General features: G+C 33.6%; 1 protein-coding gene across 12 annotated transcripts in view; it reads left to right on the top strand.

Moving 5' to 3' along the window:
* The window catches only part of DGKB (diacylglycerol kinase beta), a 657,175-nt gene that overhangs the window by 335,652 nt on the left and 300,393 nt on the right, over nucleotides 1-21,130 (top strand). For all 12 annotated transcript variants that reach the window (XR_014815900.1, XR_014815899.1, XM_084977158.1 and 9 more), the window contains one exon: nucleotides 6,439-6,503. Coding sequence is in view for 10 of the 12 variants with exons in the window: in XM_084977158.1 (XP_084833284.1) it covers nucleotides 6,439-6,503 (65 nt within the window). In the remaining 2 variants the exon portion in view is untranslated. The remainder of the gene's footprint in view (nucleotides 1-6,438; nucleotides 6,504-21,130) is intronic.

Below are 21,130 nucleotides of genomic sequence, written 5' to 3'. Positions count from 1 at the left end.
ATGTTCTCATTTACTGCATAATTTGAGGCATGGGTTTCTGTTTTGAAATTTAAGCTTAAGCTATATATTTGTACTTTTTCTTTCACTCCTGTCAAAATATCTTAGGATTTTAACAGATTTTTTTATTTATAGGAGATGAAAAATAAAATATTTAAATCCCAAAAATGTTTGTCAAAGACAATTTTAAATAGCTTTGGCGTTTTGGACTAAAATGACAATCTCGGAATTTCAGTTTAATAAAATGCTTAGGAATGGTTAGAATTTTTTGAATTTCAGAAAAAAATTCCTGAAATTCAAAAAATAACTTTACACAAAACTTAAAAGATAATCTTTAAAAAGTATAAAAGAAAAATACATAGCATGTCAGCTTTTGTTAACGTGCCATGTATAAGATGTTAATTGGTATAGGAAAATATTTCAAAAAAGGAAGACAAACTCATAATAAAATATAACTGGATGAATCATTTCCAAAAATGATAAAAAATTAATTACCAAAAGGAAAGGTAACATTTTGAGTAGCAATAATCTACTACATACATTTAATAAATTAAATATGCAAAAAGAATACCAGCATTTCTATTTGGTATTATTCTGGATATATTATATAAAGCAATTAGATAAGAAAAAAGGATTTAGATATAGAAATATTTAAAAGGAGGCAGAGCACATATAATTATGTATAAATGATAGGACTATATTCCAAGAAAAATGAAGTAATTGAGGGAATTCCTGCTGTAACCTGGTGGGTTAAAGATCTGGTATTGCTACAGCTGTGGAGTAGGTTGCAGCTGTAGCTGGGATTCAGTCCCTGGCCTGGAAACTTCCATATGTCATGGGTGCAGCCATTTTAAAAAAATAAAAGGAACTGATATAAAATAACAGTATTGTAAGGTGGCTATTTAAAAGATTAATAGTAAGTAATCAAAATGTTTCCTATATAAGACATAACCAGTTAAAAAGATAAAATAAGAAAGGGGTATATTACAATAAATGCAAAAATAAGATAAATTATCCTGGAAATTGATAAAAATAAATACATAAATACATTGGATTTAATATGAAAAACTTGGACCTACTAAGAATCATATGAGAAAACATAGTAAGTAGGAAATTATATCTTTTAAAAAGATAGGACCTGATATTATGAAATATTCCAGTTTTCCCACAATTTATCTGTTCAATCAGATCCCATTGTATCACCAAAGATTTAGGATTATATTCATAGCAAGGTATTTTGAATCAAAATGATATCAAATTTTATCTGAAAATACAGACTTTTTATATAACCAAATTTTTTTTTTTAAAAGTAAAATAAATGAGGACTGTGACTCTTGCCCAACCAGATATGTAAATTTATTACCAAACTACAGTAACTAAAATAGTTTGGTATACTGGTTCAGAGTAACAGATATAGAGATGGAAATTTATTATATAATAAATTGTGTCTTTCAAGTGAGGGAAAAGTAAATTATTGAAAATTTCTATTAATATAGATATTAGGTATTTTGGCAAAAATTAGACAAGATTTCTGTTTAACTCTTGAACCAAAATAATATAAAATGACTCAAATATTACAGTTTAAAATATCAAATCATGAAGGCCAAAACATACAACAAACACAAGGAAATATGTATAATACAGACCACAACTTAAAGTTGCCAAAAGAATTTAGAATTTGTACTGATGAGGGCTCACAGTGTCTAAGGATCATTTACTCAAGAAAATATTTAAGTACATTTGTGACTCTGTAGGCTGTAGGGTGATTACAATGATAGATATGAGCACCTTTGGCGACTGAAACATCCCTTCGGAGCTTCTAGTACCCTGGATATAGCACATTTCCCGTAATACCTATAGTTCAACATGAGTAATGCTACGTTAGCAATATGTAGAAGCAAGAGTTAGAGTTATCATCTTTAAGTTTAGGAACTTCTAATTTTCAAATTTTTTTCTGATTTATTTATTTTAAGATTTTTATTTTTTCTCTTGTTGATTTACAATGTTAAATCTATTTTTTTTAATTGAAGTAAAAGTTCATGTACAATATTGTGTCAGTTTCAGGTGTACAGCAAAGTGATTCAGTTATACATACATATGTATCTTTTTTCAGATTGTTTTCCTGCATAAGATAATACAAAACATTGAGTAGATTTCCCTGTGCTATGTAATATGTCCTTGTTGGCTTTCTATTTTATATATAGAAGTGTGTATATGTTAATCCCAGACTCCTAATTTTTCTAGAATAATTGCCATTCGGAATAACTCTTGTTAATACTCATTTGTAATTCGCTAGATTTAAATTGTGTCCTGAATGGAAAGAAATTGAGAAAATTATTAATTTGGTATAATAATAATACTACTTTCAAAAATAAAAACAAATTATTTGACAAGTAAAAATATTTGTTAGAGAAAGTTTCTTTAAATGGATTAAAAAATATAGTACCTGTGATGGAGTTCCTGTTGTGGCGCAGTGGTTAACGAATCCAACTAGGAACCATGAGGTTGCGGGTTCGGTCCCTGCCCTTGCTCAGTGGGTTAACGATCAGGCGTTGCAGTGAGCTGTGGTGTAGGTTACAGACGCGGCTTGGATCCCGCGTTGCTGTGGCTCTGGCTTAGGCCGGCGGCTACAGCTCCGATTCAACCCCTAGCCTGGGAACCTCCATATGCCGCAGGAGCAGCCCAAGAAGTCGCAAAAAAGACCAAAAAAAAAAAAAAGACAAAAAAAAATAAATATATATATAGTACCTATGAAAATACTTGGGCAAATATATTTTACACTTCAAAACCAAGGTTAATATTGATAATGTCTTCCTCTTGGTAAAAAATTACTGTATATAGCCTCAGGTATCTCAGCACTTATATTTTCTTAATTTAAAATGTTATGATTAATAGAAAATAAGTTTTTCAAATTAATAACTTAAAATGCAACTTCGGGGATTGGGGTAACTTTATTTAAAAAAAATAAGCCCTTTCAGAAAAAGTAAACAATCAATCTGGAAAAATACCAGATGAGAGCATTAAGGACAGATATTTTTAGGAGCTGATTCTCTGATATATGCATATTCACCTATATATGTACGTATATACATATATAAATTACTATACAGATGTCTTTGAAAAATCAACATAATGAGATTTAAGTTTGTTTTATTTTAATGAACTTGCATTTTTGTTTCTTAGATCTGATTATATTTTTTCATCTGTCAATAGACATTTAAGTTGTTTCCATGTCTTGGCTATTGTGGATAGTGCTGCTGTGAATATAGGGTTGCATGTATCTTTTTGAATTTCAGGTTTGTCTGGATATATGCCCAGGATTGTGATTTCTGGATCATATGGTAGTTCTCTATTTAATTTTCTGAGGAACCTCCATACTCTTTTCCATAGTGGTTGTACCAATTTATATTCCTACCAACAGTATAGGAGGGTTTCCTTTTCTCCACACTCTTACCAGCATTTGCTATTTGTAAACTTACTAATGATGGCCGTTCTGACCAGTGTGAGGTGTTACCTCATTGTAGTTTTGATTTGTATTTCTCTAATGATTAGTGATATTGAGCATCTTTTTATGTGCCTACTATTTTCTCCATTTCTATTGGTTTCTTTTCATTATTTTTATGGTTTCCTTTGCTGTGCAGATGCTTCTAGGTTTGATTTTTTTTTAAATTAACTTGAAAGTATTTTATAAATTCAGAAAATAATATAACCAAATTGAGAGTCAGCAAATAAATCTTTCAAAATTATGCAATTAAACTATATTTTAGAACCTGATTATTTTCAGTAATATTCTGGTATGGATAAGAAATATTTGAACACTTCAGCTGTAGAGGACACTATTGGCAATTGTCATACAGAATAATCTCAAAACATCACCACCACAGTACTATAAAGGGGTATTGATATTCTCTTTTAAAGATAAGGAAGCTGTGACTCATGGTAAATGATTTGCTCAAAGTCACAAGTCTTAGAAGTGAAAGTCTGAATTCAAAGTTTGTCCATTTTTGGGTGTGGAACTGGTGCCAAATTTAATTTCTGATCCCTAAAAACTGCAATACAGGGAGACCAGAAGGGCAACATTTGTGTAAAAAACTAACATTATTTTAGCTTTTTCTTAATTGGTTTCTTTTTAAAGAAACTTAAGTGTCCCTGAAATATGGCTGCTGGGTAAGTTTGCAGGGATTGGCAGTTCTCTTTCAAACCTCTTGGGGTTATGCCAAAGGGACGAGGTCCCATGGGAATTTGGTCTGAATTTTCATCCAAATGAACACCTGCTGTCATTGTTCCGGATCCATCCTTTAGTCAGCAATGCCAGCTCCCTCTTTGTCATGGAACCCATTCAACAAAAGGAAAAGGCATGCCAGTGTTCCTCAATAGTTTATATTTTTCCCCACTCCTTGCTACATGATCCGTTGCCTGAGTATCTTGGAGATGGATGAGGAGCTAACATTGTTTACCACTGGCTTGTTGGTGTTCTATATTTCTAAGAAATTACTCGGTTACAGTCCAGTCTACTTAAGTCGTTTTTTGATATTCCCTCTCTCTTTCCTCCTACCTCCTCTCCTTTCCCCTCTCCTTCACTTTGTCTTATTTATGTTGCTTTGGAAAGGAAGAGACCTGTTATTGCAAAAATATATGCTTGTAAAATGCAAATTATAGTACACAGTCTACTTTTAAAAGTTTCATCCTATACCTTAGCGGAAGCAAATAGTTCAAGCAGAGGTAAATTCAATGGTAGTCTCCCTGTGGATAACTAATATTGATCATTCATTCTTAGTGCTTGATTCATATTTCTTTGCTGTCATTTAACTGATCTGTTGGATGTATGCATTTAATTATAAGGTATTCCAAATTGAGTTTGAATCAGATTAGAGATAAAGTCAAAATAAATGATTTTTTAAAAATTAATTGACAAAAATGCTATGCTGCATAATATACCATAAATAGCCCAACTTTCTGTTATTTCATACTGCAGCTTCACATTCTGACAAAAGTATATTTATGGCTTGTTAGTGAGAATTCTTTAAAAAGGAAGAAACTCTGTGATTGGGTGTGAGAGCATTTGGACCAATAAAAATGAGCATCTTGATATTCTTAGCAAACTAGGAAATTGACCAAACATATGTAACAAAGTTACATCCTAGAATATCCCACCATAGAATTTGTATAAGTTTTTAATTTTATAACTGTTTCAGTACACACCTGTCTCTACCTTGTGTCCTTTTTACTGTGGATTAATTCAATTATTCAACACTGTTTAGAGGAGAAAATGTACAGAAAACTTATATTTCTGTCATAGCTCTATCTTGCAGGGAAAGGCAGCTCTGCCATCTGCAGCGGGCTTTGGTCCCTCTCTTGTGCCTCATGCTTTGTTATGCATGAGTAAGCCCATTAGCCTTTTCATTTCATTCATTAGACTTTAAATCCTTGATTAGTGTTTTCAGGATTCTCTCAAATACACAACTTCTTTATTTCTTTTGTATTTGGTTTTTCTCTTTCTTTTATTCTCACTTTGAAACAAAATTAATAGTTAATTGCAACAATAGCTCTATTTCTATTGAGGTGACTGGTAAATATATTAGTTTCTCATTGGGGTGATTAATCATGTGTAAGATGAAGAATGGGAAAATATCTCTTTGCTTGGAATTTCGGGGACAACTTTTAAAAGTCAGCAAGAACAGTCTCTGTTTGAAAAACTTGAATCACAGTATTCTACCAATCTCACACATTGTGTGATTCTCTTAGAAACTGAATTTCCTAAAAGGAAGAAACATCCATTAAAGAGCAGAACTGATGATGCATTTGGGGTCTCAGAGTTTAGTTACACTTGTTACCAATTTTCCAAAAATAAATGTTTCTCTTTGTTCCTTTTCTTTGTTAAGCCAGAAAGTAGCTGATGGAATGAACAGTTAATTATTACATATCCAACATATTCTTTGCAAACCTTAAAATCATGTATTATACTTACCTTTACTAGATATGCACCCTCACACTATCTTTTTACCCCTAATTAATCTCAAAGAACTTGGAGCTTCTCTACCCAATCATTTCTCCACTTATGCCATCCTTTTAGCTTTCGTATAACAATATTTTCAACTACTTTTGACATCTTTGTTCATATGAACTGCCTTAAACCTATTTTAAGCATGAGGCCAAAACCAGTTATTAAAGGAGATATATGCATTTGTTAGAAATCCATTCCTGGAATTAAATATGAAAAATAAGCAACAGTAACTGAATCACACTTTTTTAGTCTGTAGTTTAAAATCCACTGAATTTGTGTTGATTACACATTTTTGCCTAATTTCAGAACATCTTGGCAATGTAATTCATGGGAAAATTTAATTTAGAATATTATTTTTTTTTCTCTTTTAATCATTATTTCCACATGATAATAAGATTATAAACTGTCTTGTTTTTCATTTCTCTTTCTCTCCTTAGGATGCTTCCATTGCCCACAGATTCCACATCATGAGAGAAAAACACCCAGAAAAATTCAACAGTAGGTAAGGTAACAAATGACATATTATAATTGTGTTTGCTGTTGATGACCTGTGTCATAAAAGGGATCACAATATGGTAGAAAGCATTTTACATGTAATGACTGAATAGGGTTTAGTGTGTGTGTAAGTATTAACAGAAATGTAAAATAATAATTTTTCTTACTAGTTTTCATGAGGTTATAATGGGGAGTCCAATGTTGTTATCTCTAGCCCATTCTTAGGTGCTAAGAAGAAAGATTTCATGTGTAAGGTGAAAATAGCGTTTTATTAAGATGTACTGCAAGTCTTTCCATGGCTAAGTATATGAGGGGTGATCATCCTAATCCTACAGGAAAATATAAGGCTCTGATTTGATCATTCTGAGTAACTGTGCATTGCATAAGTAACATATAACGACTTGAATCTTTGTACTATCAGTCCTATATTGTTGGCCTCAGCTAAATGCAAAGTAAACCAAAAAAAAGAAAATGTCAATATGGACAAAAACTACTTTTAAAGAGTTTTTTCTTCAAGGTAAAAAGCATTGACCAAAGTACTTTTGCTACTATAACAATATGCAGACATTATTTCTTCCAAAATATAGGCATTGACTTTTTCTGATATTCAAGGAAATAGAGAAAGCTTTGACTATATTATCTTCCCCATTTCTAGAGGGAAATATGGCTGTCTTCACCCCACTCTCCAGGAAAAATGAGGCAGAAAAAGTGAATCATCTTTTGCTTCATTTGAACTCATTTTTACTCTATTCATTTCACAAAGTTATGAAATCATAATCAGCATTTATATACAGATATTTAAGTGATTTTTATATTAATGTTCAAAGCGAAAGGCCAGTAGTCTTTGAATTTGGCTGGATGGACCATTGTGCCATAATGTTACAGAACACTTATAATTGCTTCTACAAATTCTTACATTTATTTCAGTTTTGTCATGCAGTAGTAGATTGACATAATTTTCTTCCATGTAGTTTCATAGTAAATAAATGCTGTTAAAAACCGTTTTAGATTTTTCTTAACTATAGATTTTAGTGTACTCTTTATACAAGAATAATTGTATTAAATAGTTTAACAATTAGTGAGGTAATAACTGATTTTTCATTATGTTAATCTCTTTACATGTTTTAGGTTAAAATAAGTTTCAAGCAGAAAAAAAAGATGTTATTTGAAAAATGTTGCATCCCGTGTACCCTTTCAGGAGTTCTACAATTTAAAAGCTCATTAAAGGCATTAGGAAATACACAGGGGGAAGTGTTTAACGGGGGGAAAGTTTTGTCCCAAACTTATTGAGCACAGAGGAGGTGGGAGAGAGAGGGGAAAGGGTGGGAGGGGAGAAAACCAGTGGAACAGAGAGATTGGGGAGTGGGGAGTGAGAAATAAAAACTTTAAGTTTTAGAGTGGTGCGTCAGTATGTTTAGGTTACACTCAAATTGACAGACTATATGTAAGAATGCTGATCTTTATGATGATCCCTCAAATGTGAGAGGCTAATGAATTCTGTTCTCCAGAATAATTTTAATTCTTTTTAATAGTAAAGACTTCTCTTATTCATATATGTCTATTTAGGTTTTTGTTATCGATTGCAGTACCAATTTAGGACATTCCTCATTGCCCAATATGTGGTTAGATGCCATTTACTTCACTATGCTTGTAAACTCCAGTGTGTTTATAAGATATGAGTACTTCTTATTGAAACTTATTTTTACATTTCAGTCACAGATAAATCTTGCTATTATAGTTTAAAGGGAATATTTCATTTGGAACAGTAACAACATGGAAAAGACTTTCTGTATTGACATAGGTCACATGTTTCTGTTGTGAGTTCAGAGAATGCAGTATCTATCAGTGGATGCTCAGTGTGTTATTGCCAACTATTTTTTAAAGTAACAGCCCTAAAATTATAGATATTACCCAGTTAATTATCCATATGTATTTCAGTCCACGCTTTTGCAGATTGTCTTCACTTAGAGTTACAAGCATTTAGACAATTCTCTAAACTATAATGCAACATATTCAGAATATGAACATTTTATGATAACTTTCTATGAAAAAGACCTGCTAGATATTGTGCACAAGTAATCTCATACTTACAAGAACAGATTTCCACATTTCATGATTGAGACAGATTCAGCTATAGCACTTTCATATTTTCAAGAATTTGCAAATGGGCTTTTTTAAGTACTCCTAATAATGGTGTTTCAGATCAGATCTTTTGTCACAATAAATCATATGCCATTAATATAATCTCCTAGCATGCTCACCTTGAAATTCATTTATATTTTAAAGAACATGATGTTTCTAACATTATCTTAAGGAAATTAATTACCAAAATATATAGTTCTCTCTATGCTTCTTATGACAGAAATTGAAAGAACTGGGAATGATAATGATTTTTCCGGTGGTACTTAAGGGAGTGCTAGTTGAGAGGTTTATATCATATTCTTTTCCAAATTTCTCTGTAAATCTAAGTTAACTGTTAGAAGGAAATATATGCTGTTCAACTTTCTAAACTTTAAGGTAGTCTATAGTCAAAATGAATTTAATTAAATGTCTTTTTAGTCTGAAAAAATTCTGAAAATATTTATGCTATTTAAAACCATTTCCTACATAATATTGGTGTTTAGAATATTTACATAACTTGACGATTATTTACAGTCATATTTATACTTATAATTCAAATATATTACACCTTTCTGGGTTTTATTTAGAAAAAACATTTTAAGTTCTTGCTTTTTAAAAATGGTATTAACAATTATATGTAAATACACTAAAATATGCATCTATTAATAATATAATTATGAACTTATAATGATTTTGGATAAAATACAGAATAAATTTCCTGTGTAAAACTGTGCAGCATTGACAGGGGCTTATAGGTAACTCTTCAAAATTTAACTAACTATAGAAAAAGTATTGGGAGTTTACAAAGATTTCTTAATATTGTAGTCTTAGCTTTTTTAAAAGAGCCAATTCAGATTCTTAACACACAGCACTTAATACATTTGCTAGCAAACCCTGAAGGCTGGCAGTACTCTACAAGGGTACTATTTCGGAGTTCTCATTGTGGCTCAGCAGTAATGAACCCAACTAGTATCCATGAGGATGTGGCTTCAACCCCTGGCCTTGCTCGGTGGGTTAAGGATCTGGCATTCCCATGAGCCGTGGTGTAGGTCACAGACCAGCTTGGATCCCATATTGCTGTGGCTGTGGTGTAGGCCAGAGGATACAGCTCATAATTCGACCCCTAGCCTGGGAATTTCTGTGTTTAGGGCAGGTGTGGCCCTAAAAAGAAAAAAAAAAAAAAGATACTATTTCATTAAGTCGCATTAATTATTTAAAAGTATTTGTTCTCTATTTCCCTAAGAGAGACAAAGATCATTTTCTTATCCTCCTGTTCAAGAGGTGTGTGCCTAATTTCCGTCAAACTTTCTGTTTTTTTATGAAGGTATCTACAAATAGAAAACCAAAATTGTTATGTAAATTTAAAATAAGGCAGTTTCCCTCAGAATCTGGGTATGATTCATGACAGAGGGCCTTGCCTTCCAAATGTGTGACGAGAAGAAACAAAACTGAAACGGTGGTATTAAAGACTGTTAATGTGGTATTACTCTATGAATGAAACTTAAATTTGAAAAGAATTTATGCTCTATAAATTACTCGAAGTTAATAGTATACATGAATTTAGAAAATTTGCATATACCTTTAAGATCTCACTCATTCTGTGGAATGATTATTGATTTTTTTTCTAACTGTATGTAATGAGACTCTTTCTCTCTGGGACATTAGTATCTACACAGTGCATGGAACATAACGAACTCTAGATAGGTATTTGGTAAATTTATTCATTATTTAATATTGAGTGTATATTTGTTTTCAAAATACCCTGCAACTTTTATAGTTTATGCTTTTTATAGTACCAAAATGGTAATACAGAAATAGTTGAAGTATGCCTAAAATGAGTCTTCATTTTGAAGAACTATTCTTTTAGATGCTAATAATGCCTTTTACTTTTTTCCACTCTTCATGTATTTAATATTCAAAACGTTCAGACAGCAGTGTTAAACAGAAATTTTTCAATATAAATCTTTGAGCATTATGAATACCATGCTAATGAATAACAAACTTACTTATAGATTTGTTGTAGCACTTTTACTATCAACTTAAGTTAGTAATACATTATTATCTGTCAGTTATCACTATTTATCTGGTGATGGTGTTGAACTTAAAAAGACTTTAAAGATTTGTCTCACTTTTTCTGTATGTGTGTAATTTTGCAAGTTGCATATCATGTGATATTAAGCTAAAAACTATAAAATTCAGTTTGGCATAAAGTATAACAATCCAAAGAGATAACTGACACAAATATGTTTTATTAATCAAAACAGGTATAAAATATAGTGATGTTGAAGAGCCAGTTTTATACCTGTGCATTACTTATTTTAAACTTTGTTTATATTTCTTAACTTGAAAATTATTCTGCAGTCCTTTATATGTGAAAAATTATAATTTCCAATTTAATAGAGAAATAAAACCTATGAATCTTTTTTTTTTTTTTACTTTCTACATTGGTATTGTAGGACAGAGCAGACAGACAAGAAGTCTGAAACAAACATATGTCAATTGATAGCTAGACAGAAAATTTCAACCGAAATTCTAGAATAAAATATGAAGTTGAAAATGATATTTCAGTAGTGATGGAAAATGCTATATCATAACCTGATATTTTTACGATTTAAAGGCCACTTAGAAATTGTTTCTCTGAGTGTTTATTTTATTCAATAAAATAAATGTTCAAACCTTTAAAAGCATTGTTCAAATTCTGCATGACATTGTGTTTAGGGCATATGATCTCACTTTTGTATCCATTGGTCAGGACAACTTCATTATTGTACAGTGAAGCATTTTTTTTCTGTGGAAAAATGTAAATTATGTTTTAATGTAAACTTTTAATGTTTTAATGTAAACACGTATAAATGGTACCACCTTTTAGGTACCAGCTAGGGAAATGACAGTACTTACATTAAAAATTTAATCTTTGTCACTTTTAGTATTTTTGAATAAAATTTATATTAGGAGTTCCCATTGTGACTCAGTGGGTTAAGAACCCAACTAGTATCCATGAAGATGCGGGTTCGATCCCTGGCCCCACTCAGTGGGTTAAGGGTCCAGTGTTGCTGCAAATTGCAGCGTAAGTTGCAAACACAGCTCAGATCTGGTGTTGCTGTGACTGTGGCATAGGCTGGCAGCTGCAGCTCCAATTCGACCCCTACCCCTGGAACTTCCATAAGCCATGGGTGTGGCCCTAAAAGAAAAAAAATCTATATTCCTTAGGAAGGTTAGCATTACACAAGGACCTTTTGGACAGACTTATGAGAATTCTATGACCTAAAACATTTTTTTTTTTTATGTTTTTATTTTCTGTGTACCTAACCAACTTTGGTCTGCTTTTAAAGAAGAAACATACTCATTGTTCATTATCACTTAGAATGACTACTCAGTTATATCCTTTAAATAGTATTTCCTGAATTTTTTGTCTAAACATTATCAAATCAGTTTTTCCAGATGACTAAACCATTATCGTCATCTAAGTCATATAGTGTGTAGATAAATAGATAGATAATATATAAATTTATGTGTGTACATACACATATTAATGATGCGTAGATTTATTTATTTATGTACATATATACTACATGTATTTTCTGAGTTTCAGATTTTCTTATTTATGTAAATTTTTCATAATTGTATGTATTCTTTCTACAATGTATTCCAATATAAAACCTTTAAATTAATTTACTAATAGGAAGTTCCCAGAGGGTTATCAACCCAGTTAGTATCAATGAGGATGTGGTTTTGATCCCTGGCCTCACTTAGTGGGTTAAGGATCTGATGTTGCGGTGAGTTGTGGTATAGGCTAGCAGCTACAGCTCCAATTCAACCCCTAGCCTGGGAACTTCCAAATGCTGAAGATGCAGCCCTAAAAAGACAAAAAAGAAAAAAGTTACTAATAACCGTACTTTTATATTCATTTAGGTTCATTTCTGTGTTGAAACTCATTTAAATATTTGTATGATCTGAGCAGATAGAAATATGAACAGTATACAGAGTTCCCGTCGTGGCGTAGTGGTTAACGAATCCGACTAGGCACCATGAGGTTGCGGGTTTGGTCCCTGGCCTTGCTCAGTGGGTTAAGGATCTGGCGTTGCCGTGAGCTGTGGTGTAGGTTGCAGACGCGGCTCGGATCCCGCATTGCTGTGGTTCTGGTTTAGGCCAGCGGCTACAGCTCTGATTCGACCCCTAGCCTGGGAACCTCCATATGCCTCGGGAGTGGCCCAAAGAAATAGCAAACAGACAAAAAAAAAAAAAAAAAAAAAAAAAAAAGAAAGAAAGAAAAAAAAGAAATATGAATAGTACGGTTAAGTAAATTAGATCTGTGTACGCAGTGATTGGGGCAGGGGGTGAGTCACCTGAATCTTTCGTCATTATTTCCTTGTATCATTAAAGAAAATCACTCGCTTTTATATCCAGGTTATTCAGAATCAAGTTTGTAAGATAACTCTTTGGAATAGAGTGAGAACTGGAGGATAAATAAGGAAGAGGTTCAACAACTTCCTTCCGTCTTTGCCTCTCGCTCTTTTCTTCATTCTTTCCAGATTTCTTATCCTGCTCTCTTTTTTTCTTTATTTTTGACGTTGCAGTGGAGTAACAAAAGGATGAATGAAGGTCCTGAAGTTTAAGATGAAATATTCCTATCTGCTATTGAGCTGGTTGATTATTTACTCTGTAGACACTTAATAAGGAGTTCTTTTTATGTAATGGGCATCCACCTAAACACTCAGTCTTTTGATTCTGTAAGACAAATGAGGGAAATGAATTTGAGGTTATGTAGAAATCTTAGATGATTATATGTTCTGCAGAGAATATAGGAGAAAGAGTCTCCATTACCAGTACAGAGGGGGAAATATTTCTTGAGCTCCCAAGTTAAGGTGACTCATGAGCTCTCAAGGATATATGTTGAAATCAGGGTTGCTTATTTATTGTCTGATATAGCTGAAAACAAAACATTTATTTCTAGTTTTCCTTTGCAAGATACATTTTATTAATACCATCTCCAAGCAAATATTCTAAATATTTCCTCCTTGATTTTGCATTTCTATTCAAAGGATTCATGTTTTTGCTTTACATGAATTTTCAAGTGTTTTATGCAAAAATTTTATACACACACAAACATGCAAACACATGCACATACTTTCTAGGATACAAAATAAAGAAATAAGGATTTGTGAAGTGACAGTAGTTAATTTAGACATGTCCACAAAAAGCACAACTGAATAATCCAAAATATTGAATATCTTCTTAAAGAGAAGAGTGCTAAACACTAAGAAGGCAGTTTAACAATTTCTGCTCGTTAGTATAGATTTGGTGTCTAAATGGAAACTTACAGGAAATAGTTATCAAGTTAAAGCACTACATTATTCCTTGCTTTTTATAAGCTGAAAACAAATATATATATGGATATATTATATATAAATATGTACATCATATGTAATTTCAGGTAGTCCATAGTATATCATCAATTTTGAGGGAAAAACTAAAGATAAGTTTAGCCATCAGTTAAAGCTACTATTTCTAGGATCTCTATCCCCAATTTATCAAATGTTTTTGTGTTGAAAACTCTGAAGCTCCTGTTTTCTTTGTTATGCTCACTTTCTGTTTTTCTGGTTTAGTCTCTAACTGCATGAAGAGCCAGGTATGCTCTGGGGGCTGAGAGGATCCACTAATGTAATTAGACAATGGGCTGCTGACTTTGGGGAAGGACCTTGTAATACTGACCAATGATAATAACAGATTTTTTTTCCTTTGATTTTCATAGTTTATCTATCTATAGGCTAGCATTTGGAATTGGTTAGAGTTCAGCTTTTGTATTCTTTAGTATAAAGTTAGTGCCATATAAGTTAGTTAATTTGATAAGAAGTTTAAATAAATAACTAATTTGTAGTATCCAGGTGCTTTAGGATTTACTCCATCAATGGTATAATAAAAGTGTTTTTGATTCTTCAGCAGTAAAATTTGTTGATTCTTGGTGGAAGTTACCACTGACACAGAAGCTTGAGGACCTTTGTCATACTGCTTCTTTACAGGACATATTAAGTGTAAAGTACATCTGTCTCGAACTGTTTCCAAAGAGGTTAATCACCTCATTATAAGGTGATTTTACCTGGAACGTAATCCCCCTGGCATGGCTAATTGGAACTGATTTAGGTGCTCTCTCTTGCTTCTTGCTCCACCTAAGTGTTAATTACTAATGCTTTTCCTTTTGGAATACATGTTCTTATATGGGTATGTTCAGCATTATTTTCTGACTGAATATAATTAAAACTCTAAACACTTAACCTTGAGTGGCTAATTTACTTTAAAAAAAGATTTCCTTACTTACATTTTTTTAGAAAAGAAAGATAATCTCAAATATGCAGCATTTTTAAGTTTGTGTTTTCTACTCTGTATTTCTACATGACTATTGTTTTTACAAAGTAGGGAATCTTATTTAAGCCACCCCTAATCCTATGTACTAGCTTTAAAATCTGAAGAAAATATGTTCTTAATGGGTAAATGTCTGAGGAGATTTAGAAAGTAGTACAAAATCTTAATTTATTGGGAACTTTTAATTTAAATTTTTAAAATTCTCTCCGTCCCACCTCCACTTTTAGCAAGAAAATAAGACATGCTGTAACTTCATTGTATTTTTTAAGATTTTTATATGGCAAACATGTATAAGGAACCAAAAATATGCTAATTGCCAGGACATTCCCTTTACTATTGTATTACTTCATAATAAATTTTTTTGCCACCATGTAGTAACAATTCGATTTCTTCCCCTTCCCAATAATGTTGTTACTACATTGTTCAAGCCCTACTAACAGTGTCCTAAGACTTGTCATTGTCTTCCTGTCTCTTCCAGATTCTTCCCACCCTTTAATTCCAAAGCAAATGTCACATGTTTTCTGGTTTTGTTTTGACAGCCATTCACTTCCACAATCAGAATCTCTTCTGTTTACTGTTACTGAGTACAAACTACTTGAGAGTTTAGCAATGTTAAAACAGTGATTTGATTATATGTATAGTTCTGTGGGTCAGTAGTTCAGGTGGAATGAAGCATGGATGGCTTTTCTTTGCTTTATCATGCCTGGGCCTTCAACTGGGAAGATTCTGTGGTTGGAAATGATTTGATACCAATAGATGGAGTTATCTGGAGGCATGGTAACTCTCATTTCTTTTGGCTGATGCTAGTTGTTGGTTGAGAACTTATCTGTTGCACTTACTAATCAGTGTTCTCCATAGAAACAGACCTGGTATACATATCCTTCATATGTATACATATAGTATATAGCACTCATATAGATATGTGTGTGTGTGTATATATATATATAATATATGTACATGCATATGATATCAGTCACATGACTGTGGTGACTAAGAAATCCCAGAATCTACCTTCTGCAAGCTGGAGACCCAGGAAAGCAGTGGTGTAATTCCCGAAGGTCTGAGAACCAGGGGAGCAGATGGTGTTAATCCTGTTGGAGGGCCAGAGAAGATGAGATGAGATGTCCTGGTTCAGTCAGTGAGGCAGGGAAAAGGGGCGGATTCCTCCTCCTTTTGCCGTTTGTTCTTGTTAGTCCCTTAACACTTAGGATGATGCCTCCCCATACTGGGAAGGGTGATCTATTGAGTCCATCAATTCAAACGCTCATCTCATCCAGAAACACACAAACAACCCCAGAAGTATTGTTTAATTTGAACACCCTGTGGCCTAATTGTCACATAAAATTAATTATTACAGGTACTTAAAAATGGCTCCTCCTGAGTTTTTTCAGAGTGTGGTAGCCTAGGATGCCTGGACTTCTGACTTGGCAGCTCAGGCCTCCAAAGGTTAGTATTGCAGGAAAACAGGTAAAAGCTCTGTAGCATTTTCTTGACTTAGCTTTGGAAGTCAGAGCTTCACATTCCCTGTACTTTTCTTTTTCTTTTTCTTTTTTTTTTTTTTTTTATCTTTTTAGGACTGCACTCATGGCATATGGATGTTCCCAGACTTGGATTCCAGTTGAAGCCACAGCTGCCGGCCTGCACCACAGCCACAACAATGCCAGAGATGAGCCATGTCTCCACCCTACACCACAGGTTGGAGATCTGCCACAGATCATGCAACGCTGGATCCCCAACCACTGAGGAAGGCTAGGGATCAAACCTGCGTCCTCATGGACACTAGTCTGTTTCATTACTACTGAGCCACAGTGGGAACTCCCCCTGTACTTTTCTTGATTGAAGTGGTCAAAAGCTTACTCAGATTCAAAGGAAGGAGACATGTATAGCACCTTTCAAGCACAGGAATATTAAAATGTGTTCTAAAACCTTTATAGAGGGGATTCAGTATGAATAAAAACAGGTTGTTTCAAAAGAGATTAGAGTTTAATGGGAATCATCTGTTGATACTAATAGTACCATTTGTGGATGTTCATTGCTAGGTAAAAAAAAACAGTGGATGACTTAGAAACCAGTGACTAGTAAATACCAAATTTTTGATAAATATTAGCAGTTATTGTTCATGATCTTATCACTTGCACTGAGCCCTCAAGCTTTCTCTCACAGTGTGTTCACCTTACCTCTCTGACTCTTCTTAGAGAGTCTAATTTCACCTTCAAGGCTATTCCTACAGAATCCTATTTCTGGTAAATGGCAAGTAAGATGGCCTCTAAAATCAGACGTGGACACCTGCAACACATGCGTGCTCAGAAACTCAGATGTAATGTCTGTGCTGTTACCAGAGCTTCAGACTAGGTTCGATCCAAAGATAAATAAATTGTCAGGTACTAATTTCATGTTCCCTTTTGTTTTTGTTTTTGTTTTTGGTTTTGGTTTTACTCTCCTTCACATGTTAACTTTGTCCTTAGACTGAGTTAGGTTATAGTGGTAAATATTTTCAGGATTTATATCTACAAACCCACACTGTCCAGAGAGAAAGAGAAAGGAAGTTCTGATAGGCAGTTTTATTGGCTCTTCATATGTCACATGCCTGCCACTGGACTGATCACTTTCACCAGAGGATAGAAATCAGTTCCCTTGAAATCATATAGATCTCTAGATGGAAACAGCAAGTGATTGGGGATTGGGAAATAGATGCAGTTATGTTAACTATACATATTAATAAGCAATTAAAGTCATTGGTTACTAAACTTGCCTCCTTAGAATTTTTTAAATTTTCCTTTTGACTTTTTTTACTTATTCTTTTTTACATAAACCTGAATACTACCTTACAGATTCTGGTCCGAAAGTTTCACTTGCTGGAAAATAGCAGATGCCGTTCTTACATTTTCATTATCTCAATGACTTTTGCCAACAAACGAGAATTATTCCATCTTTTTCTGTTTTCCATTAGCGAAAGCTTAGCTTGGTATTTACCAAGTTGATTCCCTTCCATGTAACTGAGTGGGATGTTGAACTTTTCTGTAGAAAAATCATAAAATGACCAAACTTATCTGAATGTTCAGTGTTTTTTTTTTTCTATTTAATTTTTATTTTATATTAGAGTATAGGTGATTTGCAATGTTTGCAAAGTGATTCAGATACACATGTATCCATTCTTTTTCAGATGCTTTTTCCTATAGGTTATGCCAGAATACTGAATAGAATTTCTTGTGCTATATAGTAGGTCCTTGTTGATTATCTGTTTTATATATAGTAGTGTGCACTTGTTAATCCCAAACTCTTAATTTATCCTCCCTCTCTGCCTTTCACCTATGGTAACCATAAGTTAGTTTTTAAAATATGTGTGTTTCTGTTTTGTAAATAAGTTCATTTGTATCATAGTTTTGGGGCATGCCCACAGCACATAAATTTCCTGGGCCAGGAATGGAACCTGTGCCATAGCAGCAACCTAAGCTGCTGTGATGACAATGATGGATCCTTAACTCACTGAGCCAAAAGAGAATTCCTGTATCATATTTTTACATTCCACATATAAGTGATATCATACGACATTTGTCTTTCTCTGTCTGACTTGCTTCACTTAATATCATAATCTTTAGATCCATCCATGTTGCTAAAAATGGCATTATTTCATTCTTTTTTCTGGCTAAGTAATACTTCTTTTTATATATGTACTTCATCTTCGTTTTGGACTTTTCTCTGTCCAAGGATATTTAGGTTTTTTTCATGTCTTGATTATTGTAAATAGTACTGCAGTGACCATTGGGGTGCATGTATCTTTTTGAATTATGGTTTTCTATAGATAGATGCTCAGGAATGGGATTGCTGGATCAGATGAGGGCTTTATATTTAGTTTTTTAAGGAACGTCCATACTGTTCTCCATACTAGTTGTACCAATTTACATTCCCAAATAAGTATAGTGGAAAGTTCCCTTTTCTCCATATTCTTGCCAGCATTTATTATTTGCAGGCTTTTTGATGTTGGCCATTGTTATTGATGTGAGGTAATATCTCATTTTGGTTTTACTTTGCATTTCTCTAATAATTAGCAATGTAGAGCATTTTCCCTGTGTTTTTAGCCTTTTGTCTCTATTCTTTGGAGAGATGTCTATTTAAATATTCTGCCCATTTTTTGATGGCATTGTTTGTTTTTCTTATTGAGCTTCATGAACTGTTTGTATATTTTGGAGATTAATCCCTTGTTAGTTGCTTCATTTGCAAAGAGTTTCTCCCATTCTGTGGGTTGTCTTTTTATCCATTTTTCTGTTGTCTTTTTGTTTTGCTTATGGTTTTCTTTGCTATGCAAAAGCTTTTAAGTTTAACTAGGTCCCACTTGTTTATTTTTATTTTTATTACTCTAGAAGGTGTATGCAAAAAGATATTGCTGTGATTTATGTCAAAGAATGTTCTGCCTGTGTTTTCCCTTAAGATTTTTATAGTATCTGTACTTACATTCAGGTATTTAATCCACTTGAGTTTATTTTTGTGTATAGGGTTATACAATGTTCTCATTTCATTCTTTTACATGTAGCTTTGCAATAAGGTTGATCCATTGGCTTATTCTTTCACATGTAGCTTTGCAATAAGGTTGATCCATTGGCTTATGTAAGCTTCCACTGGTGATTAGAGCTGGATTTTGTCCCTTTGTTGAGCAGGGCCATGTGAAGGGGTGTGTTTAGGGGTGGCTGTGGGCTCCGGACAACTTTAGGCAGCCTGTTAGCTGATTGGTAGGGCTGTGTTCTCACTAGGTTGATTGTTTGACATGAGACATCCCAGCACTGGAGCCTTCAGGCTGTTGAGTGGGTCAAGGTTTGGTGCCAAAATGTCTAACTCCGAGAGATCTGTGCTGACGAATATTCCCTGTGGCCTCCATCACCGGTGTCCTTGCCCCCACACTGAGCCACAGCCAACCCCCACCTCCCCAGGAGGTCCTTCAGGACCCACAGGTAGATCTGGCCCAAGCCTCTAGGGAGTCGCTGCTTTGCCTTGAGTCCTAGTGCAGGTGAAATCTTATATGCACCTTCCAAGAGTAGAGTCTCTGTTTCCCCCAATCCTGTAGGGCTCTTGCACTCAAGCACCGTTGGCCTGCAAAGCCAAATCCTATGGTGGCTGTTTCTCCTGGTGCCAGACCTCCAGGCCAGGGAGCCTGATGTGGGGCTCATGACTCTCTCTTCTGTTAGGAGAACCTCTGCAATATAATCATTTTCCAGTGTGTGTGTTGCCCACACAGCAGGTATGGAATTTGATTATATCCTCAGAGCACCCCTCTTAGCATCTTGTGACTTCTTTGTCTTTGATGTATATTTTAATATTCTATTTTATTTTTTCCTGATCTTTCTTTCTCTCTATTTCTCTCCTCTGTCTTTGGTATGGAACAGAGAAAGAAATACTCATTCATCACTGACTTTCCTTGATAGTCTATATTTTATGTTAGTATTCATTTGATTTGCTCTGTAGCGCATCTTTCTAACCAGGTCTTTGTTTTTCTCTTCTCTGAAAATCTTTCTAAATGTTGAAAACTTGAGTATAAGTATTCAAGAAACCCTCTAACTATTCATCAGATAGACTTACCATATACCCAAAATAGAGATGTTTTTTATATTATATATAATTTTCTTAGACAAATATTCTTAGAAAATTAATCACTTCTTAGTTGATGGCCTTATATTTCAATATTCTAAGAATGTTCACATATCATTTATTCAGCAAAAAATTAGATTTACACATTTATATTCCTTTACTTATAAAATGATTACTACCAAATTTTGAAAACTTTAACACAAACATCCTTACCACAATTTCATATTTTCCCATTATGTTTAATGTGTAACATGAGAGAAATATTTATTATAGGTCTGTAATACAAAAATGCTTGGATAATAAGTAAGGTTAATAATTAAATATCCTCCCTGCCCTTGAAAAGCCTGCAGGTCAGTGGAGAAGAAAAACCAAATATCTAATCACAATAAAATGTGGTAAAGACTCTTACTGAAGTTAAGTGCAAAATTGAGTGCAGTGTGCTACCAGAAGGAAGTGTCTATTTTTGTCTGAAGTAAGAAGAAAGGAGGACATCCCACCAAAAGATGGTCTTCTCATATCTCTGTCCACTGCTTACAGCAGCATCATCAAGTTCCTCTACTGAAAGTCACACAT

Source organism: Sus scrofa, chromosome 9, assembly GCF_054392235.1.
Source record: "Sus scrofa isolate SSC_HxYL_T2T_F1_AM1 chromosome 9, Sscrofa_HxYL_maternal_Yorkshire_Landrace_v2.0, whole genome shotgun sequence".
In the NCBI taxonomy this organism is placed as follows: domain Eukaryota; kingdom Metazoa; phylum Chordata; class Mammalia; order Artiodactyla; family Suidae; genus Sus; species Sus scrofa.
The sequence above is the reverse complement of the archived record's forward strand: the minus strand, read 5'-3'. Positions and strand labels throughout refer to the sequence as shown.